The sequence below is a fragment of the Electrona antarctica genome (assembly GCF_951216825.1).
Source record: "Electrona antarctica genome assembly, chromosome: 3".
NCBI classification, from domain to species: domain Eukaryota; kingdom Metazoa; phylum Chordata; class Actinopteri; order Myctophiformes; family Myctophidae; genus Electrona; species Electrona antarctica.
The window spans coordinates 59,567,131-59,580,723 of record NC_136808.1 but is presented as its reverse complement, the minus strand read 5'-3'; the positions used below and the strand labels follow the sequence as shown (position 1 = coordinate 59,580,723).

Genomic DNA, 13,593 nt, shown 5'->3' with positions numbered 1-13,593 from the left:
GGTACATGGGTATCTTGGTGAAGTATTTAGACCGGTACATGGGTATCTTGGTGAAGTATTTAGACAGGTACATGGGTATCTTGGTGAAGTATTTAGACAGGTACATGGGTATCTTAGTGAAGTATTTAGACAGGTACATGGGTATCTTAGTGAAGTATTTAGACAGGTACATGGGTATCTTAGTGAAGTATTTAGACAGGTACATGGGTATCTTAGTGAAGTATTTAGACAGGTACATGGGTATCTTAGTGAAGTATTTAGACAGGTACATGGGTATCTTAGTGAAGTATTTAGACAGGTACATGGGTATCTTAGTGAAGTATTTAGACAGGTACATGGGTATCTTAGTGAAGTATTTAGACAGGTACATGGGTATCTTAGTGAAGTATTTAGACAGGTACATGGGTATCTTAGTGAAGTATTTAGACAGGTACATGGGTGTCTTAGTGAAGTATTTAGACGGGTACATGGGTATCTTAGTGAAGTATTTAGACGGGTACATGGGTATCTTAGTGAAGTATTTAGACGGGTACATGGGTATCTTAGTGAAGTATTTAGACGGGTACATGGGTATCTTGGTGAAGTTTTTAGACAGGTACATGGGTATCTTGGTGAAGTATTTAGACCGGTACATGGGTATCTTGGTGAAGTATTTAGACCGGTACATGGGTATCTTGGTGAAGTATTTAGACCGGTACATTGGTATCTTGGTGAAGTATTTAGACAGGTACATGGGTATCTTAGTGAAGTATTTAGACAGGTACATGGGTATCTTAGTGAAGTATTTAGACAGGTACATGGGTATCTTAGTGAAGTATTTAGACAGGTACATGGGTATCTTAGTGAAGTATTTAGACAGGTACATGGGTATATCTTAGTGAAGTATTTAGACAGGTACATGGGTATCTTAGTGAAGTATTTAGACAGGTACATGGGTATCTTAGTGAAGTATTTAGACAGGTACATGGGTATCTTAGTGAAGTATTTAGACAGGTACATGGGTATCCCTCTCATTTCTTCCTCCCTCTGCCTGATGTATACATCACCTTCTGAAAAGGATAGCACGTAATTTTACTTGTTTTCTTTTTTAATGAATATAATTCTATATCTCTGCCATTATGTGGGGGAGAAATCACCAAACTCAGGCACACACAACACAGGTCGTAGCTCTTGGCTTGGTCGGAGATAATCACAATCCAATAATATCATTTTGCATAATTATAAAATTGGATACGTTTTATATTTTAACAATTTGATGTCGATGCCAATATTTTTGTAAATAGACCATGTATAAAATAGGGCTTAAAGGACTATTACATGCACACGCTCTACAGTGGGGGGTGGTGCAACAGGCCAACAGGATGTGCCCCCACTCGATCATGATTGGAGGAAGGCCCCTCTCATCCTGATTGGATGAAGGCTTTGCCACCCGCCACCAAAACTGAAATTAGGGTTTTTTGACCCCAGGGGCTCACTGGGGACAGGGAGGAACTCCTTATATGGTCAGCACACTCTATGGTAGGGAGTATTATTTTTTTTTAAAAGGGAAAAAAAGATGATATTTGAATGAAGTGAAATCACTGAATATACCTTTTTAATTGGTTAATGTATTATAATAGGGGTGCACGATTATGAAATTATGTCCGATATCCGATCTCTGATTATTTGCAGGATAATATCTGCCGTTACCGATTCTGACCGATTCCGATATCATACGGATGGATTATGCTGCCTTCAAACATTAGAAATACACGAAACAAAAGTGACAGAGCCATTGACGGTCACATTATTATTGCGTCATCAATATCCGATGCTGATACCGATATGGCATTTTATGGCCATTTTTATTAGCGTGGGTTCCAGCCTGATTTGCTGCATTCCACGGGTCTGAAAGATCAGCGGAACGCAGCGAATCAGGCTGGAACCCAGGCTACAGTTTTATGACCTTGCCCTAAAGGGGCGAGGTCGCGCTGAAACAACAGAAGCAGAAGTTAAACTATTAATCTGGTGTCAGTGCATGAGGTCAGCAAGTTGTTGGCCGGCTCATATATACAAATCTAGTATGTCAAACCATGCATGGCTATCCAGGGTTTGATGAGGTCAGTGTTGTGATCTTCATATATGGAGATCCAGGTGATGATAGTCAGCTCCCTTGCTGTCCACATATGGAGATCCATGTGTTGTACCAACTTGGTTCATTTGCAACCACACTGGTTATCATGAGACTGGCAAAATATATTGACATTCCCATATATGAGAGAGAGAGAGAGAGAGAGAGAGAGAGAGACCCGATACACTTTTTTCGCTTCCGATCCCGATACCTCAATTTCTGTGTTAGCCGATACCGATACCGAATACCGATACCAGTGTCGTGATCTCATGTTGTGTTTATAGCTATCTAGCTATATCTCATGTTGTGTTTATAGCAGACGCCTCACTCAAATGTGCACTTGCAGTTTGGGCAACTCCAAAGCAAACTCCACATGTCCCAATATTTTATTTACCTGCCATAGTGTCAACCCTTTACCCCTGATCAGTGGTTAGACTGGCACCAATATGACCCGATATGACAAATAAATAAGGGCCGATCCGATACTTTTCCCGATCATCTCTAACATCTCTAATATATATATATATATATATATATATTGACTCGCAGCCAAATACATATCATTTTGGGGCTCCTTGTCTGACATGAAAAAGTTATAGAACCAACCATTGGTAGGCCTATAAGAGTATTGAAACATTGATAAGCCTACTTGAGTAAAGTTAAAGTAGCCCTACTTGAGTAAATGCATTTAGTTACTTTCCACCACCGAAACAATCATTGTGCTAGTCGCTTTCTTCCATACAGCAGTGTGTATTGTGGGGAGAGAGAGAGAGAGAGTGGCTGGTTGCTTTCTGGTTAGGAGGAACACATGCGGTAGGAGGCAGCAGTTTTCCGCTGCTCACCATGGCTGATCGTCGCCAGCGCAGCAGCAGCACTGTGACTGGACTGACTGGAGGTAACGGAGAAAGAGCGACACTGTCACACACAATCTGTACGTCAGATAATATCAACCTGACTTCCGCTTGGTGGAGTTTGGCTTTTTAAAATAAAAGCTCAAGATTGATTCATTTAAAATTGTATTAACAGTTTGTAGAATCACAATTCATCGTCTTTGTTTTTGGTACGTATTATTTTTTTACGGCCTACATACATAATCAGTCTGTGCTTATCACAATACAAGGAAATGATGCATAGCCTACCGGTAAATGTACATGTCGTATGGGACCTATGGCTCATAATGTAACATTCTCCTACATTTTCATTTAAATTAATTAATTATTCACTTAACTTTAACTTTAACTAATACTTATTAGCTTTATTTACTTATAATAATGCATAAACTGGGGGTCCTTGAAATTAAAATGTTTGGTAATCACACTCCTAGTGGTACAAATTAATCCTCTGGGTTGATTGATTGATTGAAAATTGTATAATCAGATTGCAGAATGGGCACAGTACAAGGATGGTACAGGTCAATACAAAAACTGCTAAGAGCATAATCATAAAACCAGAAAAAGACTTATTTACGAAACGATCCTCAATTTTCAATTCCCTGCCATCTTTTCAAAATGGGGGTCCGCGGGCTAAGTGTCAATTTGGGGGGTCGTTGACGTAGTACTGTCAACTTGAGCATAGAAACTGCCAGATGCTAATTTGCATATGTTGAGCAACTTTCATAATTGGCGCTATGTGTGTGACCATTAACAACCTATAAGGGAAAAATGCGTGGAATGCTGAATCCATTCCACGCATTAGTTTTACACAAAAAACACTCCTTGGGCTAAAAACGGCCATGGCTCCTAAACATTTTGCCAAACATCACACACACACTCCTATCCTCCCGGTGGAGACCTGTGCCCAGAAGGGCACTTTTTCTAGTTATTATATGAAAAGGTTTGAGATTGAGAACCACTGGTGTAGGGTAGGGGCTTTTAGGCTATACCAATCCGGGAACCCATCGGAGGAAAAAAAAGGAAAAACAGCACCCTCTGCTGTTGTTCTTGAGAGACTAGGGATATACTGGATGAAATCAGACCTTTACTTTGATATGGTTGTCCGGATGTTGTGTGACGGTTGAAGGTTGTCTTGACGCGTCGCTCTCTCTCCAGTGGAAGGACAGCGCCCAGAAACACAAACCTCTACATTACACAAACTGCACGGAGGAGCATCGTCATGGAATTAATGGCATCGTTGTCACATCAGCACACTTCTATGGATTATGAGTGACAGGTAAGGCCAAGTGACCTTAATCTATATTTAGAAAGCCCTGTTTTGTTTGTATTTTCACAAGGATAGAGGAGGCTGTGCCCGGCGTGAATTTACAGTCTCCTATTATTGTTTCAAAGTGATGCCGTTTTGAGGAAAATGAAGTTCGCCTAAAAATACCGAGGTTGTCTCCTTCCTTCCCCGTCGATGGCCCTTTGGTTTCGTTGTTTGTTTTCTTTGTTTGTTTATTTGTTTACGTTCTTGACTCGTGAGGGCCATTTTAAAGGGAATCCCTGATTTGGGAAGGAAATTGACTTTGTGGCCTGGTGATGATCTATTTATACGGGGGTGGGTGCGGTAGGAGGATGTGGGGGTCGTATCGTAATAATAAGTTTACTACCGAATAATAACGCATTAAACTATGTCCTGTCGTTGATAATCAAGTTATCAAGACATTTATCCCATCAGGTTTGAAGCTACCTTCACTATCTGTTGCTCTGGGAGGATAATCCAATAATCTGTAATCCAAGTGGTTGTGGCTTTTATTTTTCCCACACCAGTTTACAAATCCATTCAACAAGTAGCTACACATCCCAAATGTGCTCATAATGTGTGTTCTCAAATATTTTCGTGTTTTTTGTTTTTTTGTTTGCATAGATGGGTATATTTGTAGGTCTTAAATGTTTTGATGAATTGAAAATGGAGGATCCTGATGTAAACAAGTCTTAGTGCTTTTTCTGGTTTTATATAGCAGTTTTTGTATTGAGTTGACCTGTACCTTCCTTGGACTGTACCCATTCTGAAATCTGTTATTCAGTATACCAGGGACCCCCAGAAAAGAACATTTAGCAACATTTGTCAATATCTTTGAGGGGTGCCTATGTCCAGCTTTGAGGGTGCGTGTAAACACAAACATTGTCCTAACACAAACATTAAATGCCATTGATAATAAATGGCCAGTTTTACATCATTGTATTTTTTCTAAAAAAGCAGATTTGGAAAAAAAATAAAACAGGGCTCAAGTGTTTTAAATTCTTTCTCATTTTGAGTACGGTTCCCTGAACTCCCCTCAAGGACCCAACCCGGGGGCCCCTGGACCCTTCGAGCGAATGACACCCTCAAAAGATGCCATTTGTTCGTTAATTGTTATTAACATCCTCGTGTGTGTGTGTGTGTGTGTGTGTGTGTGTGTGTGTGTGTGTGTGTGTGTGTGTGTGTGTGTGTGTGTGTGTGTGTGTGTGTGTGTGTGTGTGTGTGTGTGTGTGTGTGCACGTGCACTCACGCGCTGGCCTGCTGAGTGTGTGGGTCTTTACAAACCCAGTCTTGTGAGGTAATTGTAACAATCTTCTCTTTGTTCCCGTGCCTCTACTGAGTGGATTAATATAGCTAATGATCCCTAATGTTAATCTGTCCATGGTCACTGAGTCACTGACCATGAGAGGCATCTCCCTCTTAAACCATGTTGTTTTTAACTAAGCATGACATCAACATGCATCGTGATTATTAATAAAGTAGCTGTGTGTGTGTGTGTGTGTGTGTGTGTGTGTGTGTGTGTGTGTGTGTGTGTGTGTGTGTGTGTGTGTGTGTGTGTGTGTGTGTGTGTGTGTGTGTGTGTGTGTGTGTGTGTGTGTGTGTGTGTGTGGGCGTTTATGGGCAGGCATCAGTGTGTCATGTTGTGTATGAGGTGAGTCGTCTGTTTTCCTTTTTCACCAAATCTCTCTCTATATATAGCCGATCTACAAGCTCACAGCGCATCGCTTTGTGACACATTGTGGGTTTATAGATCTACTACTTTTGCTGAACGCCATGCCCAGAATGAGGATGCTAAGGTTCATGGGGTCAAGGAGAAGGTCATAATGTTAGCTTTTTACACGGACGGAACACATATTTATTTGCTCCATGTTTTGGAGTACAACGTCGAGGAACATTGATCTGAAAGGCTTTCTCGTATGGCACGTTTACCTCAATGCACTCTTTAACTCCGTCCAACTCCAGATAATCCTCTCAGCATGTGGCTGGGATTAGTAAATACAACCGGACCCCCTTGAGTACGGCACAACCTATACCCGTACAGTGACCTCCCTGCCAACCACTTAAACCCCGTCCTTCGGTTGACCAGAGTCAACCACACCAAATATTTTTTCATTGGATGTTCTCCCGTTATGACATGCCTGTGATAGGAACACTTGTGTTCATGTGGTTTATAGATTGGGGTATATTGGTGGTCTGTAATAATAATAATATCTCACATTTATATAGCACTTTTCTGAGTACCCGAAAGATTCTTGGTGGCCTGTTTGTGTATATTCTGTGTGTGCAATGCATATAGACAGCACGTTTTCTCATACCACTACCACCACATACACAGTGAGCAACACAAACAGACTTAAGAATATTTCTGGCTGTTTTTGAGAGGCCTGTAGAGTTTTGGGAGCGAAGATGCCACTAGTTGTACTCCTCTCGCAGTATAGGTTTTATCTCCATTCATGGATGCAGTGTGCATTAAGATGGGGTTGGCTCTTGCTTGACCGATTTAGCCTTGAGTATGTAATCCTTCTTGTCACTAGCTTAACTTCGTCATGACCCTTGGCTCCTGAAGAAAGCCGCAGCCACTTACGCTTGATTCATACCAAGTTGTGTTCCAGCACTGACTGACTGACTGCACACCGGAAAAAGCCGATCGACAAGCCCACAACACGGCGATGTGAGCTTGTCGATCTGCTATTCCCTTTGCGCAACACTTGGCAACGCTCAACCAAGTGTAAATCCTAGCATTACTCTTCTGTCTCCTGGACATAAATGTTATGCTTTGAAGTGAGTGGACACACTGCACATGTCACTGTCGCACAGGCCGATACCGCTTCCTCTTCTCCAGAGCACTTCAGCAGTGCTATCAGACTGTATATGGAATGGTTTAGCAGACAAGGGAGCAGGGAGTTTACACACACACACACACACACACACACACACTGAGCGATGCTGGTTGTATTCTCGGGCCAAGCTCTCTCTCTCTGTAGAATTTCCTGTGTAGAGTCAGCCATGAGACTTCCTGTCCTCTGGATTTGGATGTGGAAGGGGGAGGGAGGGAGGGAGGGGTGCTGGAGAAATAGGGGAAGGAAGAAGAAGGGAGGAAAGGAAGCGAAAGCAGAATGTTCTCCCTCCCCTCCCTGTAAGACGCCACCGGGTGGTCAGCGTGGTTGTTCTCCCTCCCCTCCCTGTAAGACGCCACCGGTGCTCAGCGTGGTTTTGACACTCAGCTAAACCATGTGTCGACGGAGGTGGGGGCAAGCAGAGACGGCTTTTCCCTTCCGTTTCACCCACCACTTTTTAGTTGTTATTGGAAATATATTTCCTTCTGCTGATCATTAGTGAAGACCAGTCAGGCGTTGACACTACGGGTTGCCCACCTGCCCCTGGCAGGTAAAAGTTTGATCTGATCATTAGTGAAGACCAGTCAGGCGTTGACACTACGGGTTGCCCACCTGCCCCTGGCAGGTAAATAAAACTTTGGGGCAGGTGGAGTTTGCTTTCAGGTTGTCCGACTGAGCAAGTGCTCGTTTGAGAGCGGACACAACCGTCTATAAACACAACACCAGATATCGGTCTAAACACCTCAACGTGGCCAGAGCTCTCTGTCTTCTGGTCTGTGGAATGTAAAATAAGAGCACAGTTTACCTATAATGTGCTGTTCACTGTTGCTACACTTAAAAGAAAACCCTACCCACATCCCACAGTCATATTTGGCATAAGAATGTAGGAATTTCTTCATCGCACAGCCCCAGAAAGTGTTACATTTAACGGTAAGTGGGAACATGACCCGTACTTGCCCGATGGGCAAGTGCCTCTGAGACCTTTAGTGTCCTCCCCTGGCAGTGGTTCTCTCTCAAAGTTCTACCCTTAAGTCTGACAGTATACAAATGAAACCAAATGGACCCATACTGTCAGAGGTACAGACTTGTAAGGCTCCATTTAAAGACCCCGCTAAAGGAACCCGGAGAGTCCCTGGACCCCACTCTGAGGACCACTGGCGATTTGGCGTTCTGTTAGGTATACGATGTGAGAGGTGACGTGACGTGATGTGGGCTCAGGCTGACGTCATCGCTGCCTCTCAACTTCCTTCTCTCTCTGTCATTTTGCAGGACATGTCAATGTCATTAAAGGCCTGTAGGAGCCGCAGTGCGATACTCAGCCCTCCAAACATGCAACAACAGTGAGCTTCTTTCTCCATTCAACAGGTGGGTGGTTCTCTCACACTCTATCTCTCTCTCTGTCTCTCTCTCTCTCTCTCTCTCTCTCTCTCTCTCTCTCTCTCTCTCTCTCTCTCTCTGTCTCTCTCTCTGTCTCTCTCTCTGTCTCTCTCTGTCTCTCTCTCTGTCTCTCTCTCTGTCTCTCTCTCTCTCTCTCTCTCTCTCTCTCTCTCTCTCTCTCTCTCTCTCTCTGTTTTTCCTGTTGTTTATGTCTTTCTGCCTCCTCCTCCCTCTCCTCTGTCTAAAGCCTGCTGTCCTTTTGAAGTGTGCTTAAACTGAAGGTGTTATCATCTCTGGCAAAGCTTATCCCATCCCCCCACCCCTTTTAAATCAACTCTGTCTCTGTATCTCTCTTTCTACAATACACAATTCAATTCAAAGGGGCTTTATCGGTACACTAAACAAAACGTACGTTTACATAGCCAAAGCAAGTGTGAATTAGAACCAAATAAAATATAAGAAATGCATGTACAATTAAAGGTGTTGTAGGCCTACTAGAATAAGGAAATAGAATAAGGGCCTGTACAGACGAGGACGTATTCGGTGTTTCTGGGGCAAGTAATTAGCCGATCTACCCTTTTTGTCACACGGAGACGGCGTTTTGGGGGACTTTAACGGCTAATTTTGAAACTACCTTCCAGAGTGGGAAAGTTTGGAGACGCGACTTTCACGCCTCCGTGTGTACAGCGAATGCCGCCTAATTTGCTGAAACGGTGATGTCATAGTCCCCTCGCCCCTCCAAACTAACCAGTGTTAATGGTTTATTTCACCATAACCACTTACATATAAGTATCACAGCTATTTTATATTTGCACATAATGTCTATAAATCTCTTCTCCAAAAATAGCCGATCTGCAGCCCGCACGCATGCAAACCGTTGTTGAGATTGAGCAGGCATGCACGAGAGAGAAGTTGTGTGTGCGGAGCTGATCACAGATAGAGGGAAAGTGTTATATTTGGCCTATTATTTATGCTATATATTATTGACCGCGTCGCAGTCACAGTCACAGTCACAGAGAGAGAGAGAGAGAGAGAGAGATGCTGCGTGTTAAAAAATAGAAGGGGCGCGCTCTCTCTCGCTCTCTCTCTCTCTCTCTCTCACACTCTCTCTCTCTCTCTCTCTCTCTCTCACACTTACTTTGTGCTTGCTGCTGTTTTCAGAAGAATTAATCCAAGGTTTGTCATATATTATGGTTTAGTAGGCATACACTTTAGCTGGTCAGTCAGTGTGTGCAGACTCAGAGAGAGAAGCAGCACTGCTCTGCTCATTAAATTGATATGACGCATATGCGCATCTGATCAAGATAATTAGTTATTTGGCAACACCTGTGTGAAATACCAACGCTTTCATATAGCCTTTAGAATAAGCTTTTTCTTTTTTTTGTGGCCATCTACAGGCCAGCCATGTGTACTGCATCTTTATCTTGAAAACGAAGCAGTTTACCGGTCTCGAGTGGACGTCGTACATAATTAACATAACCGCAATGTAGACGCAGTAAAGTTTTATATCGTTCACAAAACTTAGGCGGGGAACAGCCCGCGACGTCCTCGTGAAGGCAGCCCCTAAGAAAACACAAACAGAGCATGTGTAGCATTACAACTTTGCAATATCAGGTCAAAACATTAACCAAATAACTTATATACTTTTTGATTGATTGAAATATTTATTAACAGTTTGCAGAATTACAGTACATTTCAAGCACAAACTCAATACAAAGGCTGTTAACTGTGAGTGGACGACCCAATTAAGCATTACACTTGTTTACAAGAGGGTCCACCTTGCTACAAAAATAAAAATAACACTTTTGCTACTCACCAATACAAAGACGGTTTTGTGGTGTCGAAAGCCTACTTTCCCTAGTGGAGTCAAGTGGACGTATAAAAGAAAATATTTAACCAGAAGGAAAAACCTGGTCAGTGGGATTTTCAATTGACAAGATCTGTAGAGGGCGCAGTGAAGTAACTAAAATATTCTTTCTTCCGGTGATTTTTTTTCTGGTGGTGGGGTGGCTCAGAGTGAGTCCACTAGGGAAAGTAGGCTTTGTTCACTACAAAACCGTCTTTGTATTGGTGAGTAGCAAAATCATTCTTTTTATTTTTGTCGACAGGCTGTGCTGTGCAGGAAGTCGAGAGTAACCGCCTTAAGGAGAAGTCCTTAAGGGCAGGCTGTGGAACAGAGCTATACTTGGTCCCCTGCCTTCCTTTTTTTACCCCTTCTACAACAAATCTCTGCTGAAAATATCCACTCTACAAGCTCACAACTTATTGCTGTGTGTGGCTATTTTTGCAGAATGTTTGCCTATTGTGACATGCCCAAAATGTGGACAGACGCTAGGATTCTTGTGGTCAACTAAGACCTCTCTCTCTCTCTCTCTCTCTCTCTCTCTCTCTCATATTCAGCACTGTGTGATCAGACAGGAAGGAAGTGCCTTCTGAAGGAAGCAGGATGTTCACGGGTTCCACCAAAAGCCCTCCCACCAAAACGCCCCAGCCTGAGCGGCTGGATGAGGTCTATTCTGCCCTGAGGAGAGGCCTGCAGTGAGTTGGTTACTATTCTATTCTATTCTATTCTGCCCTGAGGAGAGGCCTGCAGTGAGTTGGTTACTATTCTATTCTATTCTGCCCTGAGGAGAGGCCTGCAGTGAGTTGGTTACTATTCTATTCTATTCTGCCCTGAGGAGAGGCCTGCAGTGAGTTGGTTACTATTCTATTCTGCCCTGAGGAGAGGCCTGCAGTGAGTTGGTTACTAGCTATATATCTGCTATTCTCTACCTGTCAGTTCTGTGTTTCTGCCATAACTGCTGTACCTTGATAAACTGAAGAGAGGCTGACAGGTGCCTCTTTATGGCATAAAGATAGCCTGATGAAGGCCATATAGGCCGAAACGTTGCTGGTTCCCAAATTTTAACTTTTTCACTGCATTTGAAGACAGTGTGCAGGAGTCCCTTCTTTTTAATAAATAACACAAAAGAAAAGAAAAAAAAAGTTTAAGAAGCAGTGAAAATGGCAGATCTACAAGCTTGTGAGCTTGTAGATCTGCTATTTTCACTAGTTTGGGTCCTGGGCAAACGTCCAATTTATAAAACGTTTGGGAAGCACTGCCCTAGGCCTAGAGTAGACCACTGATTATTAACCATGTTTTGATCCATATTTTGTAAAATACATTTTCTAATCAATTTGAAAACTTCGAATAAAGTTTCTATTTGATTTAACTTATTAGAAAACAAATTAATCGAAATATAACACAATTAAGTTTGATAGATGAAAATAAATAAATGCATAAACTTACCAGGAAATATCTGTCTCATTTTAGATTTTAGCACTGGCTATTCAAAAATAGCAGATATGCACGCTCACAGCACTACGTGCTATGCTGCGAGCTTGTACATCTGATAGAAAAATATTGAAAGTGTGAGAGCTATTGAATCAGAAGATTAAAAGAAATCATAATTTAAAAAAAAGTTCAAAGATGGCTGATCTAAAAGCTCACAATGCTCCCCCGCCGGTGAGCTTGGAGATGGTGTTATGAAGATCTGTGAAATATTTGTGAGAAGAATTCAGCCTGTAATGACATGGCACAGAACAGGGGCGCCAGGTTTGAGAAGAATTCAGCCTGTAATGACATGGCACAGAACAGGGGCGCCAGGTTTCAAGAAGAATTCAGCCTGTAATGACATGGCACAGAACAGGGGCGCCAGGTTTCAAGTGGTTTAAGTATGGGTCTGTCCTTAACGGTGAATAGACACATTTTGAGATGCTTTGTTGGCCACATCGCAGACTGAACGTCACACAATGGAGGGGAAATGGCTCTTTTGTGAGGCTGCAAGTGAAACCATCTGGATGTGTTTTGGCTTATACATGGGCAACTGGCGGCCCGAGGGCCACATGCGGCCCCCACCTTCACTTAATGTGGCCCTCAGGTTCATATCGGAATACTGATATATTATTGATTTCAGCTGTTGCATGCAAACATGACCTGCAAACATGACCTACTTTAATTACTTCAGTCTAAATTAGTAGTTTAGTGAGTAGTATTAAAATGTTATTGCCTTTTTTTTATGTCCAATGTATTTGTATTTAGTTCATAAAGCAGAGGAAGTGTAGTGCCCAGGATTGCATTAGATAATTGACACTGGGTGAAAAAATGGGTTGCAGTTAACATAACTATAATTTAAGGCATTTGAAATTAAATGTTACTTTTCAGGATTCCAATAAGAAAATTAACAAATACTAGTTCAGGATTTCAATTCAAATATAGCAAAAAATAGCTGATCTACAAGCTAAAAATGCATCGCAATGTGACACATTTTGAGCTTGTAGATCAGTTATTTCTTCTACGACAGTAATATGCAATGTGGCCCTCTGGAGTGCGTGTGAAAATATACTATAGTGGCCCTCTCTGTCATCAACGTTTCCCATCCCTGCTTTTGGCTTGTTGTTCAGGTCACACCTGCAGGTCCACCAGATGGAGCTGGAGAGTCTGGGTCAGCAGATCAGAGAAAACAAGAGGAATGGACGTCTGGTAAGAGCCCGGCACCGCACAATTTACTCCTGTTTTCGTTGTGTATATCTATTCTACGTCCGAGCATAGACATGGTAACGCCCTGCCTGCCTCTGATTGGCCTACCGACACTGAGCATAGACATGGAAACGCCCCGCCTGCCTCTGATTGGCCTACCGACACTGAGCATAGACATGGTAACGCCCTGCCTGCCTCTGATTGGCCTACCGACACTGAGCATAGACATGGAAAGTTGGAAACGCCCCGCCTGCCTCTGATTGGCCTACCGACACTGCCCGTGTTGCCCCCATGGTCTCACCAGACTGTCCGCCGAGACGCCAGGTTACTCCGTGGTGGGAAATAATACAAGTACAAGAGAATGGCAGCTTGAATCGCACAACAGTAACTTGTAACTTTAATTTTTGTAGAAGAGGCAAACTACATAATGTTGTTTGTGCCGTTTGCTTTGATTGAATGATTGATTGAACACGTACGTTGTATGATTTGATTTGGCTGTGTTCTAAATTAAAGTGTTAGTGTTGATTATTGTGTATTAATCTAATTAAACTAATACTATTATACAAATAAAG

The 13,593-nt window shown here is 42.6% G+C and overlaps 1 protein-coding gene across 1 annotated transcript in view; it reads left to right on the top strand.

Moving 5' to 3' along the window:
* The first annotated feature begins 2,973 nt into the window (after positions 1-2,973).
* Positions 2,974-13,593, top strand: part of LOC306920666 (uncharacterized protein) — a 56,828-nt gene continuing 46,208 nt past the window's right edge. Inside the window, exons 1-5 of the mRNA XM_079497482.1 lie at positions 2,974-3,005; positions 4,130-4,279; positions 8,395-8,490; positions 10,903-11,040; positions 12,946-13,024. Of these exons, the coding sequence (XP_079353608.1) occupies positions 10,949-11,040; positions 12,946-13,024 (171 nt within the window). The 5' untranslated portion in view covers positions 2,974-3,005; positions 4,130-4,279; positions 8,395-8,490; positions 10,903-10,948. The remainder of the gene's footprint in view (positions 3,006-4,129; positions 4,280-8,394; positions 8,491-10,902; positions 11,041-12,945; positions 13,025-13,593) is intronic.